Genomic DNA, 20,350 nt, shown 5'->3' on the forward strand with positions numbered 1-20,350 from the left:
AGTTTATTTCAAAATCAGAGTTGCACTCCGGGAGCTCAGAAATTTCCAGTCATGTTCAAAAAGCAGGAAACCTGCCACATTGTAAAGCTGGTGGTTATAACTATTGGCTGATTGTGCCTCCTGAGCAACCTGCGATGTTGGGCAGGGCCTGAAATTTTGTTCTGAGTTTGCAAAATGTATAGCGTGAGGGGTTTCTGGTATATCACAGGCTCTTAGGAGTGACATAGCTACTGAGCGTCCATGCAGTGCAGTTGTATTGATCAAGTGGGTTGCAGGTGCTGGGCTGCCAAGATGGCAGGAGGTAGATATAAGTGGTTATGATGGGCTGGAAACCCATTTCATTCCTTGCTTGTGCTCTACCACTGCTTCTCTGTGCTGCTATAATGCAATTAATAAATAATAATAAGATTTAATGAACAATTTTGGCCTGCTGACATTTTGAAGTAGTATAAATGGGTGGAGAGCTTGTGATGAGAGAGTTAGGATGTGCAAAAACCATCTTGTACTGGGCTCACGGAGGAGCTATTAGAAAGAAAGATCCATAAATCTCTGCTTAGTGATCATTAATCAGTCTGGGGACGAGATGCATATAAGCAAATATCCTGGTTTTCCCATGAGCATCAGACTTTTTTTCTAAATTCTGTGCTTTGCAATAGAACTCCAGCAGTTGAGGTTTGTGATTCTGTCCATTATTTCCAAGTCCCTATGCTGATTTTTATCCATTGCTTTTCACCTCCACATGGATTAGCAGCTGCCTGTGAACTTACAGCCTTCAGATCCACAGAACATGTTGTAAGAGCTGCAAATCAATAGAAAGCAGCTGCTTAGCATCCCTACATCGCCCTACACAGAGCAACACATGCACGGCCCGTCACTGGCGGGTGAAGCAGACATGCGGAGGGAGCACAGTGATGCTGAACATTTGTTCTATCTTCCTTGTCCTTCTTGACCAGAGTTCAATGGTTCCATAAAAAGTAACTGCTGTAATAATGATCCAGCAGGAATCATTTGCGAGAACTAGACCCAAAACATTTTTTAACATGTACTCTTCCCATGAACCAAATAGCCAGATCTCTTTTTACGGAAATTGATTGTTCCCATGCCTCTCTGTGTGTTGTCTTGCTGCTACGAGGGGCAGGCCTACTTCTAAATTCTCAGTGTAACACTGTGGCTGAGACTAGGCTATTAAAATATATATATATATGTACACACACACACACACGTATAACAGAACTAGGTTTTAATCCCAGCTCTATCTAAAGTAGCTTTATATGAACTCCCAGTTATTTTAGCTGTAAAACTGGTGAATAGTTATTATCCCCCAATGTATTAAGCCTTTTTGCATATTCATGGCAGTGAGAAGTAGTGAAATATTAGGAGCAGTTGGTGGACTTGCTGTGACCACAAGTCGTGGGGTCTGGGTTTGGGGTAAGCTGGGACTCGTACCTGACTACTGCTGCAGGGACTGGGAGAGGAGCCCTGTCTTCCTGGGGTGGAGTCACAATCTGTATTTTTTCCTACAGCAGACTGCAAAAGCTGTAAATTTAAACAGAATAGGCAGCTGTGCTCCACATGGGTTGGGGTCGAGGTGAGACTGTGTATAATTCATTCAGTTCTGGAGTTTTTTGCATGGTGGTGGTTCTGCTACTTGTACAAAGCAAGCTTTTTCAATGCAAGTTTTAGGGATAAATAGGAAACAATGAATAACATTTTCCTAATAAGTGAAGCCGACATAGACATTCTTGAAATACTTTTGGGAAGCAGGGTTGACAGAAAGATATTTTGTGGACACACTCCACCATTTCATAACAGGCTTGTTCTGAGCTACTAGAACTATCTACACTTCTTATTCATTAGGCCAGATCCCAGTACTCTGTTCCTCAACTCTCATATAGGTACATAAGTGGAGAGGAATAAAAAGCCCAATTATATATATTTTATGTTGAAAACACTGACTTTAAAAAATATAAAAGTGTAACTTGACATCGGGTGTAAGTGGGCTTGGCTGCCTTTGACTCCACTGCAGCTGCATTGATTAACACAACCTAAAGACCCGAGTCTACATTATTTTTTTGTATATTTCTCTCAGAGTTTTGAAAGCAAAACCACTGTTCGAGTCTTTCTTTTAAAACAAAGAATGCATGTAAAACATGTCCTCTATGTTCATCAGACATACTGTTGAATTTGATAGTCCTATCATTTGTAAGCTACATATAGTGTTGCTTTAATGCATTCCCTCACTACTTTGATAAAAGCCTTAAGATGTTGCCACTAGTCCTTTGATGTTTCCTTCTGATGTTACAGTACCTCTTTTTTTTCTTCTTTTCCAAAAAATCTGTTTTGCATAAACATGAGCAGGCAAGACATTTCTAGTTAAGGATAGAAACATCAAATTCTATCAATAAAAGGACAAAATGAAAAGGTATATCCAGACTTTTATACACCGTTGCCAAGCCCTTACAGATTAAAAATTAAACCTACATTGGTGTTTACATTGCAAACATATTAAAGCAAGCATATTTCGCTAGTTCAAAAAAACCAAAAGAAAACCAACTTAGGCTGCAGTGAATTTTCTTGTGATGCAACAATTTATTTCGTAATAGGCTCTTAGAGGAAATCTGGGAGGATAAATCTTATACTGGTAAGAAAATACTTGCATGTCTAGTCTTGTCCATAAACTATCAGTCTACTAACATGGATTAATTGGTTATCATACAAGAGAAAAGACTGCATTTTTATATTTAGCTTCAAAGCCATATATCTTATCTTGAAAAATAAAATTGCTTAGTCTGTTTTTTTACTGGGAATAAGTAAGGGATTAGTAGTAGTAGTAGTGGTAGTAGAAGAAATGATTCAAATAAAGGTCCCAGTGAAGAGGAGGTGCCATTGTCCCAATGGGACTGTAATAATCCTTACCCCAAAGATTTTCCAAAATGAAAAAGATATAATCGTAGTGATAAATAAATACTACTAATTCACATTTATCAAGGAAAATAAATTAAACATTTTGCTCAAGGTCGTATAGGGAAAACATAGCAAGGGCAGGGACTGAATACACAGAACTCCTGAGTGCCAATCCACTGTAATTTAAATTACTGGCAAGTGTTGTGGAAAGAGTGATTTTCCTATGAATGGCATGACTGTTTTGCTGCATTCAGGAAGAACCCAGTGTAGTGGAGCCACAACATGGTCTGGTGATTAAAGAATGTTAACTTAAGCCAAGAAATGCCAGCTTGTCATCTTGCTTCTTCCAAGACATACATGTCCCTTGGTTAGTCAAAATTTTTACTGTTTTCAAGAGCAGAAGATGAGATCTCATAATACAGTATAGCTATAAACTGAAAATTGAAAATCCTTTTAAAAGGTTTATATGATCAATTCTCAGTAATGTAAATAGACATAAAATATAACTTCTTTGTTGCACAACCAAAGAGTGGTATACTTCTTAAGGACTTCTTTCACAGCTCACTAACAGAGGATGCCCTTGACAATTACTGCTTAAAGCTTCAGTCCTGTAAATAATTGTCCATGTGAGTATTCCCCTGAAATCAGTGAAAGACCTTGGTAGGATAAAATGGGAAAAGTGTAGGTAGTTGCAGGATCAGGGACTATAAAGGTATTAGCAATGATAAAGGCATTCTTGTAGCAATAAGCAGTGATTAAACAAAAACGAACAATCCCCCCACTCTCCCCCCCACCCCTCTTACCCCCCACCCCCAATGAGATGGAAGTAGGTAGAGACAAAGTAAGCTCCTAATTAGCTAACAGGAAATTTGGGAATTGGAAGTAAGTAGGTTAAACAAAAACTATTTGATTGTGAAATCAAAAACTATGCAACCACAAAAAGTTCTAGAGAAACAGAATGGAATGAACTAAGTGATTCTTGAGAATTAATATTTGTTAAACACATTTATTTCTTCATCCTACCTGAAGTCAACTACGCTCTTGTGTCCACCTTCTGTCTTCCCTGTGTTGTTAAAACTATTGAGTTCGGACTTGGGAGGATGGAGACAAGGCCTTCAACTTCCATTACTCACTAGTAGAGAAGGTCACAACCCTGAAAGGTCCCTTTTTTTTCTAGTCTGCAATACTCTATTTCAATACTGGTTGATTTTACTGTACAGCTGTAAAACAGCATCTGGAATGTATGCCATTGATCAGAGTGTGAATGATATCTACATATGAAGGATTATATGTAGACGTCTATTTCCTACTGCTATGCAGGCCACTTCTTGCTGTAATCCTGTTTTCACCTTTTTACCAGCCTTTCTCTTTTTTTTTTTTTTACTCTCCACACATTTTCTTCAGAAATGGTGTCTAGATCTGAAGCCTACAGTAAAAAGACTTAGAATTTTGCTGTACAGCAGTCACTGGTACCATGGATCATTTTAACTTGTCTTGCAAAGACTTAATGCAAAGACTTTTTTCTTTATCTGTCACATCCAGGGAATCCCAGAGTTTCTTACATCAGGCCTCCCAGATGGTGTGCTTTAAAGGTAGGTTTGGGGAATCAATAGCCATGTTCATCTCTCTTGTAACACACACTTCTTATTATTGAGGTCTAACGGCTAGGGCTACTGGACACCTGGTACACTGAAATTGGGATTGTATTCTGGGAATGGGAGAAATAATGTTTACTATGGAGTTTTCTCTATGGCTTTTACTGAATCCTCAGCCAAAAAAAAATCCCCTGGTCCCTCACTTCTCAGTATTTGAAGTACGGTTAGTAACCAAATTAGTTGTTGCCCAGGGCTGCTCTTCCATGAGACACCTTTCCCCTCCCATCCATGGCAGTTTTTGCACACTGGACACATACCTTGCACATTTTGACATAAAATCTATTTCAGATAAGTTTCTGCATACATCCTCTAAACACTGAGACTGTAAAGCTGGTACCATCTTCTTGTCTATGAGGGAGGATAGACTGGGATTTTCTTTAATGAAGCAGTTAAAGCTTTAAATTATTTGCTTGCCTATTCACTGTCTGGTCCAATTTTGCCAACTTGAAGAGAAACCTAGCAACAAAACATCCAGGTCTACTTTGGGTCCATAAGATGATCAAAAGCCTGGTGGGGATTAGCAGCGTGTCTTGTTTTGCTGGTAGTCTTTTGTATGATCCCCAGCCCACGTCGGCAAAGGGCTTTCTGGCTGATGTACCCCTGTGGTCTCTTCAGCTTCAGGTGTAACTTTAGGACCCTTTGTTCTGTGCAAATACAGAAAGTGAGCTTGTGAAGATTTTCTGCATCCAAGCTTGTTTTTATGTTAAACTCTTTCTATTTCTGTTTTGTTTAATAGTTAAATATTTCTTCTACCTAACCACCCAGGACATTTTCTTGTGCCAAACTGGGAACTCCAGTCCTTTATGTTTATTATGGCAGCACTGCTTTGTGCTGCTTACTGCCAGGGCCAGTTTTAGACTTGGCACCTAAGTAAACTATCCACTAGAAAACTGGAATAGGGTCTAAATTTCTTCTTTTTATTATGTTCCAACATTCTCTGGTTGTTTTTGTTTTGTCTACTTCCCACCTTGTGTAATTGTCTTATCTTGATTTCCCCTTTCTTCTTTTAAGGTTGTTTGGTTTTTATTATGATGACAGACTCATCGTTCTTTTCTTTCACAGCTTTATTTTCCCTCTTTTCTTGGTGAAGGGCTTTATCTTTGCTTTCAAGTATTCTGTCTAGGAATACAGGGGTACGCAAAATATCTTTAAGTAGAAACTGAAATTAATGTTCTTTCCATCGCTCAGTTTTCTGACAGCTTTTATCAAGCCCAATTTTTTTCTATTTACATTATCAGCCTAATCTAGTCAGCTGGTCTAAATTTTCTAAATTTTATTAGTCATAGTGTTATCCCCTTTCATAATCATGTTAGATGCAGTTCTTGTTTTGCACCTATTCATCCCAAGTCAGCATTTCCTGCTCTTCCGACTACACTGATCACTGCCTCAAAGCTTTCCAGCAAATAGGAGGATAATGCCATCTGCAAATCTCAGGTGACTTGAATATTCTCTGCTGATACCACTATGCTTAGTTTCTCATTCAAGGTTTATGGAGACCTTTGTGCAGGAGAAAAGGGGGTTGGTGGTATAATTGAAAAGGACCTTTTCACTTACCTTGTCGAATGTAAATTTCAACTCAACTGCACTATAAATGTTTTTGAAGAGAGAAAGGCTACAATACTGTAATGTGTACCTTTGGAAGTGAAAACGAAACTTTAGTAGTCGACATGCAAATCTTGCTTCAGGAATTGAAAATGCACGTTAAATTTAGCTGGGCTGGAGACTCATGGATTAATGTGACAAGCTAAATTCTTCTGCTGGAAATCCAGCTGTGGGGGAGGGACAGCGGGAATTCTGAACTTCAAGTAGTGGGATTTCGTAATCTTTAGGGAAGGATACTCTTGCCCATTATAGGGACCACCCTGACTATAACAGTGAGCTGTGCACTCGTGCAGCTGTTGTCAAAGAAGGAGGGACAAGGCAGAAACACAGCTCAGAGACCAGGACTTTTGCAGTCTGAAGCCACATTTACCTATGCTGTCCTCTCTGTCAGTTTTCTGTAAGAACGCCTTCCCCACTCTGGCAAGCATTTATGCACCTGCTCATTCAGTGGGATGGTCCTGAGCGCCACCAGCATAAGGACAAAATCTGGACTTGACTGAGAAAAATAAGGGTGTTATCAAAATGTAACTGTCTTACATATATACTCTGCATACAGGTACAGAAACGGTGATAAGCTCAAGTAAATCTCAGGAAATAATGTTAAACTACTTTGAAACAGTGCTGAATAAACTGGGACTGAGAACTGGCTTGAGAATAACCCTAGTGTTTGAAGTTACAGTTAATTAGCTCATTCTATATTATAATAATAAAAGACTGTAATAGGAAGAGTTCTGCCTCCGTGTTTAGGCTTTGTGGCCTTTTGAATAGCAACAGTGATGACAGACTGACAAAGTGATTGAAGGAAACAGCAAACACGGCCATACTATTATGCTGCTGATTTCTTTCTGCATCTATTCTTCAGTTAATAATGCACTTAAGACACAGACAGGAAGTGTCTTTCCTTAAAAGTGCTGCATCATTTCTTCTTCTTTAACTGAAATTCCAGCCAGAGTTAAGGAAATACCCTTATGAACCACTTCTCCTTTCTCTCCCTCGAACCAACTGGATATACAAACAGTGATATACATTATTTATGGCCAGATTTGTACTAGACCTTTCTTGTTTGCCCCACTGTGTTCGGGTACCTGGGCTCTGGGGTGATGTTGTTTCGCAGAGGTGATAAAACTGACAGAAATCCAGGCACTGCCAGTAGGTAGCTATGCTGGCAAACCAATGTTTCTGCACTTTAACTGTGTGATGAAAATCAGGCTAATCGGTTCTTGCTTTATTTTGCACGTGTGACGGAATCACCGTTTTATCTGCCATCTTCTTAAGGCAGACCAAAGAGGCTACTGTTTGCCTTCTTTCCATAACGTGGCCTCCTGATTATGCTGATAAATGCTAATTAACTGACTTGATAATTAAATAAATTTGTTAATACTAATAAACTCACTTACTAAATCTTAGTGTTAACATTCACAGCACACTGCTTTGTTGCAGTACAAACACTGTGACATGTTTTCCTGCTGAAAGTTTTGTGGCAACATACTGAAGACTCTTTAAAATACTGTTACCATTATTAAATATTGTTACTTTCAACTAAAAAAATTATTTTGGGGGCAGAAAGATTTCACACAGATACATAGCTATGACAATCATTTTTCTAGGCAATCCTAGCAACTTATTTTTAACTTGTACATTCCTTTGCACATTAGGACCATTACATTTGAAATACTTGTTCTGTACAACACAGCTTATAATTAATACTCTTAATAATGACTTACCAGTAGTAATCTTTAATTCCATATTCACACAGAACTCTCATTCAAACTAAGTGGGAATTTTTCTTGAATAATCCCAGTAAAATCAATCATCTTTTGTTAATTAACATGTTTTTATTTAGTGGATATTGGCTGAAAACTGTTGAGTAGTTTGAGCTTACCCTAATATCACTCCTCCAGCTCCTGTTGTGTAGTGCCTACTAAGTACACAAATGTTTGCTGTACCTGAATGGAAATGGAAATGCTGTAATGTACAACTCTAACACTGAAGGACATGTACCTATTTCTGCTAGGCTGCCTTTCGAGTCTACTTACGGTGTTTTTACAGCAGTTCTTGTTCTAAAGATTTTTAAAGCCTGATTTCAGAATTTAAGAGATTATGAAAGGAACTGAATTTTGATCTGTTGTACAGTAGAAATTGTATTAGGATCTTCTCTCTTTTTTTTTTTTTTTTTTTGGCTAATTGAGTTACTGCTGAACAGAACATGTTGTGAACTAAGATTAGTTTAAATACACATCAAAAGGCAAGACTGCTTGCTCAGTTCAGTACTGGAAGTACCAATTATGCTATTTTTGTGACATTTCCAGTCAACTGCAGAGTACAGCAAAACAGAAGTGTTTGGAGCCTTGCACTCTGTAAGTGTTCTCTCAATGAATTCTCAGCTTCCTTTCTCCTCTTTAGCAGATATTTATCAGTGTTAGGCTGAAAAGTATCTTTTCAGACTCAAACATGCAAAACTATAGTTCAGGAAAAACTCCTCTAACTAAATTATACAATTTTAAGTAAAAATTTATAGTCATTATAATTTCTGGGACTATGAGGTGTTTTTTCACTAACACCTAGGGTCTTTATTTAATTCTTATTTGTACAAATAGTGACAAACATAAATCCTATGAAATTATTAAAGTATTTCAAGGGCCACGTAATTACTGCACTGTAAATCCACTGTTATTAGTCTCAGAACATAAGTGGAAGTGTATTGCTGAACGAATATACTGATTTGTAGCTGGTGTTCAAGGACTGAAAGTAATGTTTGCTAACCTCATGAAGAGCATGCCAGCAGCATCCTGAAGCATGAACATGGTCAGACTCATTGCCACTTAGAGCCATAAAATGTATTTGAACACAAAATGGACCAGGTGGATTTCAAAAAAATGCTCTTAACAACTGATACGAAATATTTTTGTTACTTTTTTCTCATATAGCTGTTCTTGATGTGCCATTCCTGTTTTTGATGGAAATGTCACCTACTGCTGTCAGCTAACCCAATCTGCTCCCCTTGTATGAAAGCACACTTTGTGGCCAGATCCTAAGCTGGCTCAAAATGATGTTGCTGCCTTGATTTCACAAAAATCGTGTTGTGAAGCTGAAACCTAAGATGCCTACTTTGAAAGCTTCCCCCCTTGCCCTCTTTATCATTCTGAGACTGAGGAAAGCAATAGAAAGCACGTTTCTCAGGCTGAAGCTGGTTTTGTCTGTGTCTTTACAGAAGCTATAACCCTTCACAGGCTTAAAATAACTTGTCCAACAGATTAGCCTCCCTGATGTGACTACCTCACCAAACCACCTTATGCCACCGGCTTTGTTTCCTCAGTTCTTGCAGTGAGTGGGTACATACCTCAGTACAGTTTGTTTTCAAAATGAGGGAGGACTGAAACACACAGAAAGAAGTTAGTAATAAGCAGTGCTGTCATCTGGTGGTGAAATTGTTACCACTCTTAACAAACTGATCGTGCTTTTCAGCCAATGGGTTTAACTTTTTTGAGGAAGTTGATGTAGTCTCCTTGGCATACAGTCATGAATCTTTCATAGTAGAAATAGGCAAAACCAGTGGTTTTATCCAAAATCACTAAACCTTTTGAGCTTACTCTATATTTGAAGAAGAATAGTGCGCCAGAGGTAGGCTTATTGTGTTCAGGTTTTGTCTTCTTCTTCAGCTTGTGCTGCCAAAACATGACAAAGTTGTTGGAATGTGCATTATGAATGTTGGTTTTTGTGTGCAAACACTACTTGTCCAATGGAATGAAGAAGTAAGGACAGAAAGACATACCCTTCCCTCAGAAATATCAGTATACTCAAATGCCAAAGTACTATTTTCTCCTTTTACAGTTTTACCATCAGTACTTTTTTTCCACTTTATATTTGATGCCCATATCCTTACATACCAGGAAAATACACTTTTTAGATCTAACTTCTAGGTTTGTTTTGCTGTCTAACTGAACAGGAGGGATATTACGGCCATCACTGCATCTCAAAGGATATGGCGTCTGCTCACCTGGGGAGCTAGAAAATATGTGTAGCAAACAATGAGAAACTTGTTACTTCATGCTCCCTCTTCATACTTTCTAAGGCTGACTTCTCTCTGAATTCTCTTAACCTTTAAAGTGAGATACAAGTGAGAAAATTATAGTTGTCACATGAAAACAATTAGAAATCAAAGAACAAACCAGAGGCTTTTGAAACTATTCAGGAATTTACTAAAGTAGCCATCACACCAATGATCTTTCTTCTTTTGGTTCATTCATTTTGAAGCTCGATCACCTGACTTTCTCATCTATACATAAAGGTAGTACACATACCTACTGGTTCTCTCCAATGTTAGACCTATACTCCAAACTTTACCTATGGATAACAAAACAGAATATATGGGTCTTCATAATACAGCCATCTTTTGTCTTTTCTGAGTGCTTCATCTGAAACTAAGTAGTTAAAAAGGTTACCATTAAAATATAAACTTTCATGTCTGCAAGCTTTTTCATTATTCCTGATCCTGGTACCAACCTGTAAGATACGAATCCTGTATTTTGGAGTAGATTTCTTTTTGACGTACAATATTTGTCAGAAACCCTCGAACCTCTGAACAAAATACATGATTCTAGTTATGGATTTCCCATGCTGCTATAACTGTAATTTTTATGGATCTGTGCTAGTTGTTGCAGTTGACAAATACAGAACTTTTCACGCTGCTATTTTATTTATTCTACAAGGACCGAACAAACTGCGCTGGTGGAAGTTCATTAGCAGACGATATTTAACTAAAACCCAGATGATTGTACTTTCCATATTCAAAACTGATTTTCCTTGAATACATTTGTGAGACCCCCTTCTCCATTTAATAGCATCTTATTAGGTGTCCTAATCTGAATAACTTCTGAAGATACAGACACGTAGTTAAGTAAAGGTATCAGGACCTAGTTCTTTAAACATAGCTAGCCGTACAAAAAGTTTCTTTCCATTCTTCAAATGCAAGAGTCACATTCACTGTCCTTTAATAACATCAATGATAAAGAGGAACTGGAACAGTAAAGATTTATTATATTCACAGATCTCATGAATCAATGAGAGCATGGACAGGGTCACTGTGCAGAGTCAGAGTAAGGATATTAGCTGGGGATTCATAACTTGATTGTGGTCCGTTGTTATGCTTGTGTGGCCTATTAACTGTTGTGGTTGGTTTTATTCAGTTTAGATTTTCAGCTTAGATTCTAACTTCAGTCAAAGGGATAGTTTTGTAAAAATACTTCCTGTAGTTTGCTTTGCTTAACTTTATAGGCTGTTTTTATAGTGCAATGTTAAAAACTTGAGTCTTTTCTGCCAGTGAAGACCACAAAGTCATCGAGACTCATTGTTATTTTAAAACATGACAAGCTGGCCTTAAGACCTTAGGGATCCTTTCTTCAGAAGTCAAGCTGGTGATGGATAAGGAGCCATCGGAGCTGTGTGTATCTTAACTGCAGGAGTTCAATTAAGAAGCCAAGAGTGTCTCAGGTACACCGGCGCAAATGGCAGTGCTCGCTTTGATAATGTCTCTGTAGCTGCTCAGTGCAGGTAGTTGGCTTCCCCCACCTCATTTCTGATTGCACAAGGAGGTTAGCACAGAGGAATACCTGAAAGGACTGAGCTCCATCAATGCTCCGTGAGTGCTGGAGAATACCACAATGGGGAAATGCTAGCAAAATCCCTGCGTCTGCACGGGGATTTGAGAGGAACTGGCTAGCTGTGAGATCTAGCCTCTAATAGCCACAGCCCTGAGAGCCCAGCCGCCTTTCCGTCCCCCAGAGGAACGTTGTTCTGCTGCCTGCGCTGGGCAGAGAAAGTTTCCTTACCCGGCACTGGTTTCTGCAAAGTCCGTTCTGCAGTTCTTTTGCTCCCACATTCCTCTTGCTTTTCATAATGGTTGGCAGTGTGATGGAGAATTTCCGATTGCTCCCATCCTACCCCACATTTATAATTATCCGCTATTTTTAGACACCGAGATACCAAAATACAGAAGCGGTAGTGATTGTTGAAGACACGGCCTTTGCCAAAGAACTTAAAAATGTTTCCTCTTCAGCCTTGAAAGAACATTCACAAGTTCCTGATGAATATGATGTCAAAGGTTAAATAAGATGAAAAATAGTGCACTAGAGTCACATGAGAATTTTTTCTTAACTTGAAAGCTACTGTAAGGCATCAACTAAACACGGCCGTGAGTTGCCAGACTGGATGTCTTTTGCTTTGTATTCTCTCTTCATGCATATTAATGGAGAAGGTCTCATCTAGTCAGATCAAAGTTCCAATAAGAAAAATATTTACATTTAAAAATTAATTACTGTGTTTAGCTTAAGTAATTAATTGACATAATCACACATGCTTTTATAAACTAAACATTAAAGTGAACAGCTACATTATTTGGTGATAGTTTTTAAGATAGAATAGAAGTGTATAATTGCTAAGTTAAATTGAAATTTCATTTTATTATGAAATAATTTCACAAATACCCTTTTCTCAAAAAGTTTAATAGAAAAAGCAGGACAAACAAACAACTGATGTTCATTTGTAATAGAAGTTAAAAAGGATTATTTCATCACTAAAAATGCTTTCTTTCCCCTAACCCTTAAAATCCATTTGAAAGTCCTCAGAAATAGAGCTAAAATAGTCTGTGACTGTGTTTCTTATCTTAAAATGGAATTAGACTTTTTGGGTACTTACAGAACATTTTAATAATTAAAAAGTTCATAATTAGATGCTTATTTTCTGGTACAGTGGCTGAAAAGAACATGAAGCCCCATAACTCAAACAGTTTCAGAGATGTGTTGTGTTCAGGACTAATGATAAATGATGTGATCCCGTTGGGGTGAGAAATTTTACTTCAAAAGCTATTAAAAACACTGGAACAAATGAACATCCAACATAAATGGCAAACTGTAGTGAAGTCTACTGGGTTCTGCCCAGTACACTATGACAATATCTAAGCATATTATTTTGTAGCAGATTTAAACATTTATTAAATTCAGAGTGAATTTTTATCAAAGAAAAAGTTGCTATTATAATAGCCAGTTCTCAGATCCAAAAAATCCATAAAATTTAAACACAGAAAGGGCTATTAGACCACTCATTCTAATTCCTCTAAAATCACAGGCTTTGTATTCCATTCAGTTATTATCCTAGTACTCAGCTTTGAGTCCAAGAATGTGTTTGATAAAAGTATGTCTTGGATTTGGCTAATGCATCTCTTCCAGAAAGTCGTCGACCCTTAGTTTGAAGAAAACAGCAGTTAGAGCATTTCCTTTTGAGTATTTCACTGTTTATTCACATAATTTCCAATATGAGCTTGCCTAACATCAGCTTGTGGCCAGTGGCTCTTGCCATGCTTTCTGTGCTAGCTGAAAAACCCTGCCACATTCAGCATCTCCCACAAATTTCACAGATTTGAATTTGACAGCAAGAACATAGCTGAATTTCTTTAAACTTTCTTCAAAACACTCTTCTCGGTCTTCAATTACTTCCATAGTTCTTTTCTGCATTTTTTCAGTTTTTTAAACAGTGTTTTAAAAATGTTCAGGGTAGAAATATTTTTAGGATTCCATTATTGATCTCTCATGAGCCATAAATAAAAGAGGAGTAAAGCCAGGCTCCTGTTCACTACTTCCTTTATGCCATTTTCCCTTTCTTGCTATAGCATCACCTGGACACTCCTGCTTTGTTGGTTTGTTATGACCCCAAATTCTTTACAGACTCATTGTTTCCAGTGTTTTCTCCATTCAGTTTTCTCTGTTGTTGCATCCTATATTTCTTCCTCCAGCACACACAGATGTGTATTTGGCTGACTGGGAACACATTTTCTTCCAATGGGATCACTAGCCTAAAAAATATTTATTCTTTTTAGTTGGTTTTATTTTTCGTTGGTCCCAAATCACTGATGGAAATGTTGAGTAGTACAAGACTGAAGAGCACCTCTTTCTGATGCCAAGCCTTTGCTGATTGCTTTCTTATGCATGTTCGTTAACCAATTCTTAATCCAGTTAAAACACGCTTTATTGATATTGTGTAGTGCTATATTTTTAATTAGAATATTGAATGATACTAAGTCAAAAGGCACACAAAAGTTGAAGTGTATTATACCTACATCGTTACCTTTGGCAACCTAACTTGAAATCTCATCAAAGAGCAGAAGTAGATTTGTTTGACAAGGCTTATTTTGCACAGAACTATGTTGACTAGCATTAATTATATTCCTATCTTTTAATAATTTATTAAATGAATATCTTTTCAGTATTCCTGTTATTTCTCCCGGGACTGATGTAGGGCTAAGCAGCCTGGGAGTACAGGTATCACCTCCTTGCCCTTAGTGGAATACCAATACAAGATGTAGCACTGCTACTTGCCGGAATACTGCTGACATTGTTCTTGCCTCCTTTAGGTCCCCTAAATATGCCCTCTTTCTTATTTTTGGCATTCTAGGTATTCTTTTACTAATGGAAAAAAAATCTCATCAGCAAATGTGGAAGAAAAATATTTTATGTAAATAATCTACTGAAGGCCTAGTTATGCCATTGTACAATATATTAGAAATGAAAGTAAAATTAGTGAGAATGTGGGAAAAGATGTTACACAACTCTACCGCAGCTTTACAACATGATGATGTGTGCTCAAATTAGAAAGAGCGATAGAAGCTAAGTTTGAATATGCATCTGTAATTCTGAAAGGCTGTTATGTTCTTGTTCTCAGAACTGGCTTGTCAGTGAGATATAAAATAGAAATAGGTACAGTCAGTTACATGTGCATTGGGATCTTGTCTGGATTAAAAATCCATCTCAAAGTGTTCATTTCTGTTCTAGCTTTGTTCTGGTGGAATTATAATATTTGAGATTGGGCTGGATGCTTTTGCCTCCCTGCATGCTTGATGTTTGTGGTTCTGAATAGGCTTTAATTTCACCATGATTAGGAAAGCCAGGTAGTAGACAAAAGCAGTGCCTAGGAGGGAGTGGATAATCTATTTACTGTTGAACTTTATGCTGTCCTTCACTCCTCAAATAATCTAACATAATTATCATTTATAGTACATGGCCATAGCTGCTGCAAGAGAATGCCTGGGAGGAGAACCAGCACTTCATCTGTGCAAATTCATCACCGTGTTACACCTTGCACACAGAATAGTCAAAAAGAGCCTATACAACTTTAGGAACACTTGGCAGGAAGGGTCAGGTCCCTGACTATACCGAGAGCTAGAGCAGATGTGCCAACAGGACAACGGTAAGTCCTGGGCTGTATCTGAGCCTTGTCCGAGTCAGGATCTGGATCGTTAGGTGGTCACCGAGTGCCTGTTTCTGCTAGGGATTCCCAGAAATCAAGCATGTTAACAAGCAAGGTCATCCATTTCACAAAAAAATAGGAAGGCAGAGAGACACTTAATAGAAAATGGTCTGCTGAAAGCTAGAAGATATGCTTTATCAAATCACACTGCTTAATGTGTATCAGAGATGAGAAGCCAGATTCCACGGAGCTGCCAGCTTCTTGGACGTTGTATCCTGAAAACCATCTCAGGGTCTTCCTTTCAAGCTGTTCTGCTTTAAACAAATTATTAAATATTCATTGACCCAGAGAGAAGTAAAAAAAAAGGTAACCCTATAGTCAGACTGTTGTGACAGTAAAGGGTGTGTCAGCATCAACGCTGCAAGTCCCTGCTCCAAAGAAGCTTTAAGACACCCTCACCCTAAAATTTCACATAGTCTCTGGCAAAATGGTCTCACAGATTACATGAACTCCTCAAAAGGAATTAGAAAGTTAGTCTCCCAACACTGCTGGAGGATACTGTACTAGGATTATTGGGCAAAATAACGATGCTTCTACTCTGAAAAATCTTTTTTTTTTTTTCAATTTTTTGCGGAAGGACCTTATCTGGTGGATCTAAGATATGCACATGATCAAGGTCTCTAAGCAGCTAAGTGCATATCGGTCTGGACTGTTTTATTTGTGGGATTACTTATGCGAGGGATTGGTGAAAATTGGAAAGTGATCTTTCAGTTCTTTCACTTTTTGCATTTATTGCACTGAACCCCTAACCTGATACCATTTTTTTCCCAGACTTAATAATAATTATCCAGAGTTTCAATATTTAGACTACCAGTTCAAATTTCCCTGGTTATTTCTAGACTTTTGCTTCCTCAGGTGCTCGGGGCCTTGTCCAGTCAAGTTTTGAAAATCTCCAGGGATGGAGATTCCATAACATCTCTGGGCAACCCATGCCAGTGCTTAGCCACTCTTTTTACACTGTTAAAAAGAAGCTCAAAATCAAGTCAATGTTTAATGTCTGTAATTATGGTAATAGTTATTTAAAATAGTTTATTTCATCTAAAATTTTCAGAAAACCTGAACTGAAACTTAGCTTAATACTACTGATATAATAGAAGTCATCCAGCACCCCAGTGGAGAGCAAACCAATCATACTTGGTATCTGACACTGGACTATCGGGTTTCATAAAATTAAGTTTTGAGTTTGTGCTCCTATTTCACACATGTTGCATGGGCAGTTTTAACAGTCATTTCTAATTTTTGAGAGCTTGACTTGCAATCTTAGTATTCCTTTAGCATACCATGACTTTTTTTCCCCATTTGTTATACACTAGCAATATGATTATAAAGATAGGATTCCAGCTCTGCTTTGTCTTTACATAGTGGTTTGACTTTCAAAAGTGCTTTACTTCTTATTATTAGCATTCACTTCTAAGACTTATTTAGGTATATAAAGATGACCAGGGATTGCAACTTCAGGTACTTTTTGAAAATCAGGGCATAGGTCTTTTTAACCTCAATGGTTCTGCTTTGTAATGACTGCGGCTGGCACAGAAAAGGGGATAGAGAGTCTTGCAAAACCATAGCAACAGATCCCATCAACGAAGCTTTAAATTCTTTTCCTGTTTGTGGAAGTTCAGGACAGTACCGACAGGATATAAGCACTGAAAGAATATCGTACAAAATAAGTACTCCTGACAAACTTGATTTTTTACTTAGTCAGCAGTTAGCTGATTCTCTTTCACAGATCCTCCCCTTGCCTGGTGGGATGGCCCTGTGGTGGTTCACTAGGAAATCAGGCTGCACAGAGGTTTTGGTCTGCCACTAGCAATCTGAAGTCCAGAGAAAGCAAAAAGCAAGCCACTGACTTTTCAGCAAACTTCTTGTGGCAGAACCCACTTCCCTATTGAAATCCTGTATTAAAAACAAATTTTAAAACAAGGTAGTATAGACTTCAGGCACTGCAAATTTCTTATGTTTCCCATTCAATTTGAAGATATGTGATATTCTGAATTTCATGCTTCAGGTAGACCTAGAGAATTTTTAAGACAACAATTCATTGCTCATTACAGAGCTATCACCAGCTTCATTTAAGAGAAAAAAGTAGTTGCAGTGAAATGTAGTAGATGCATTTGTAGCCTATGCATCGATCCCGCTCCCGTTTATGCCATGTGAAGAAGCTGTACTTTCAAAGCTGTTGATTGCAGTGCTCTGCACTGCTGGAAAGAGATCTTTGTCAGTTTAGGCACCGCAAGGGTCTGGGTAGTGGTCACTTTGCGTGGATTCATGCAGTGACCCTAGAGTCCAGCACAAGCACAAAGTGTCCCTGGGTGCTTCTGAAGCAGCAGCAGAAAACAAGGGTGCACAGCAAATCCCTGCTCTGGCCATACAACAGGACATATTTTCTTCTGCTCAGCACATTGCATTTCGCCCAAGATCGATACTCTGGTTAAACTGGCATGCAGTAGATTTCATGTTTGGATTCTAATTTAAGAAACTGCTTGATTGTCTAACTTTCAATATGAGCTTAAGCCTTACTGAAGCTGAAGGAACAAATAGATGCACAAGTATCTGAATGATTTGGGATAGTTTTACATGTATCCTTACACGTGATAAATCAGAGCTTAAATTAACAGGACATTATACACTTTCTAAAACTAACACAAAGATCTCAGTTAAGATAAGTAGTATCATGATTTAAGTGAATCCCAAATACACATGCAGTTTTTAAAACCTTACAAGGGATGCATACCTTCCTAACATAAAACAGGAAAATATAAACACCATATTTAAGATTTTATATCAATATTTTAATGGAATGTTATTTAATAACTTTAAGGCTTACATCAAAATAATTAATATTATATTCATTACTGGATGTCTTAATCTTTTTTTTATGACTAGAAAATTAGTTTAAAGAAACATAATTAAAATAATTCTAGACCATTCTGCCACCATAACATGATTAAAAATAAAGTAGGTACTGCAATACTGTACAAAAATGCAGCTAATTTAAATGCAAACCCCTTTTATGGGCTATTTATCTCTGCTTATGTATGTTAGGGGAATTAAAAAGAAGTTTGTTTAAATGACTGAATTTTTTTTTTTAGAGAAAAAAGGGCTGCAGAGCAAGTCTTGCTATTATTTAACAAATATTAATCATGCTTACACAGAGGCCACTTGAGAAAAATTTATTACAAGAAATTTGTGACCAGTCATGCCATAGGAAGAGGAGAAAGCCACAGGGCTGAAATGACAGTAAGGTTTGTGTATGCAGTGCTCCTCTGGTAGTTAAATTGCAGGAATGTGACATTGATCTGAAATGGGAACTGTTTGAAGTAGCAACTGTCAATCTCTGTAATCAAAGGATGGCCCAAAGTCTCACTCAATTAGCCATTTTGGCATGACCACTCAGTTTATAAAGTCCTACCAACTCAAAAAGTGTTCTGTCCTCAAGAGGCACTTCGAGAAGACTGTGCGGTTTGAGGATAGTGAACAGTCATCCAGGACGATAGCTTGGACACTTCATTTTGTTGTTTGGGGTTGTTTTTTTTTTTTTTTCAAAAGCACAGCAATGCCTCATTTAACTGACTGTACTTACTACAAGGTGAGCCAAACGTGGATTTAGGTATGAGTGAATATCTGCTGCTGTTGATATTACTTGAAGTTGGTTGGCTTATGTTTTTCTTTATACATTTATTTACTCTTTCAAGTATGAAAGAGTAAATACACTGATATTAATTTTAGAGTACATATATGCCTGTAGATTTGATTGTAATGACCATCAATTTCAACAGAGATCATTCTTTAATGAGAATAGAAAAATGTGTAGCATAGTTCTGGTCTTTTCTCAGGATCATGTTTAACTTTCCTAATTCTTTCATAACTTTTCTTTGATAATTGTTCAGAAGGTTTATTCAGCTGTGTTAGGTGAAAATAGTATGCAAATAAGAAATGTGTAAGGGTGCAAAACTGGAAAAAAAAAATTAAGGTTAATAATAATTCTATCCAAGTGTTATTAAAGCTGAATCTATTGTTTTGAAGTTTTATAAGTGAACATATGGGCAAATACTGGTACCGGTAACTTGAAACTTTAGCAATTATTTCCATTCTTTCCCAGGTACAAACACACTTGGAAAATCAGTCTAGATACCACATACAGCAAAGCCAGAGGCACCAGGTGAAGCAGTACCTGACCCTCGACACCAAGCTGTCCAGCCAGACGCTCTCCCTGTCGCACTCCCACACAATCCAGCCTGTGGGAGTGACCTCCATTTTACGAAACGGACACATGCCTCCTGTCAGCGATATTGGCACGCCAGAAAGCCCTGTTACCAAGCTGCTGGCCCTTGGAGGCGAACACGAAAATGCGGTAGGGCAGGGCTGGTGAAAGGAATGGGGAAATGGGCTTTGCGTACTTCGACAAAAACATTACCTGACCCATCTTGTATTGGTAGTGGGCAAGAGATAACTTTCTTTACTTTCATGGGGTCTTCAGCTGCAGCACTTAATCCCTGAATCCTTTTGGATTACGTGGGTGATTCCTTGAATGAATAGCTTATTGCATGATCAGGCTTCTGAATTACTGCCAGTTAAAATGTACTGTTGCATGTTTTTATCTATGCGTCATATATGGCTGTACGTTTTTTGAATATGTACTTCGCAATGCAAAACTTTTTTTTTTTCAGATGAGAGTTATTTCTGTCTAAAAGTATTATCCTAGCTGCATAACAAAGTTAAATACTGATTACCTTAAAGATGTAACTGAAAGGATTGCTCATTCATTTTCAGTTAGCTGATATATTTATGTATGGGTTATCTTGGGTAAATTGGCATGGATATGCTAACTTTAGTTCCACCATGGATTTTAATAGTGGTACAGCCATTATACAATGTCAGATTCTCAGCCAGTG

General features: G+C 37.8%; 1 protein-coding gene across 1 annotated transcript in view; it reads left to right on the forward strand.

The window, feature by feature from the left end:
• TFEC (transcription factor EC) overlaps positions 1 to 20,350 on the forward strand; it is a 99,738-nt gene that overhangs the window by 40,180 nt on the left and 39,208 nt on the right. Inside the window, exon 2 of the mRNA XM_069802100.1 lies at positions 19,558 to 19,809. Within this exon, the coding sequence (XP_069658201.1) occupies positions 19,558 to 19,809 (252 nt within the window). The remainder of the gene's footprint in view (positions 1 to 19,557; positions 19,810 to 20,350) is intronic.

This window comes from Haliaeetus albicilla, chromosome 14 (genome assembly GCF_947461875.1).
Source record: "Haliaeetus albicilla chromosome 14, bHalAlb1.1, whole genome shotgun sequence".
In the NCBI taxonomy this organism is placed as follows: domain Eukaryota; kingdom Metazoa; phylum Chordata; class Aves; order Accipitriformes; family Accipitridae; genus Haliaeetus; species Haliaeetus albicilla.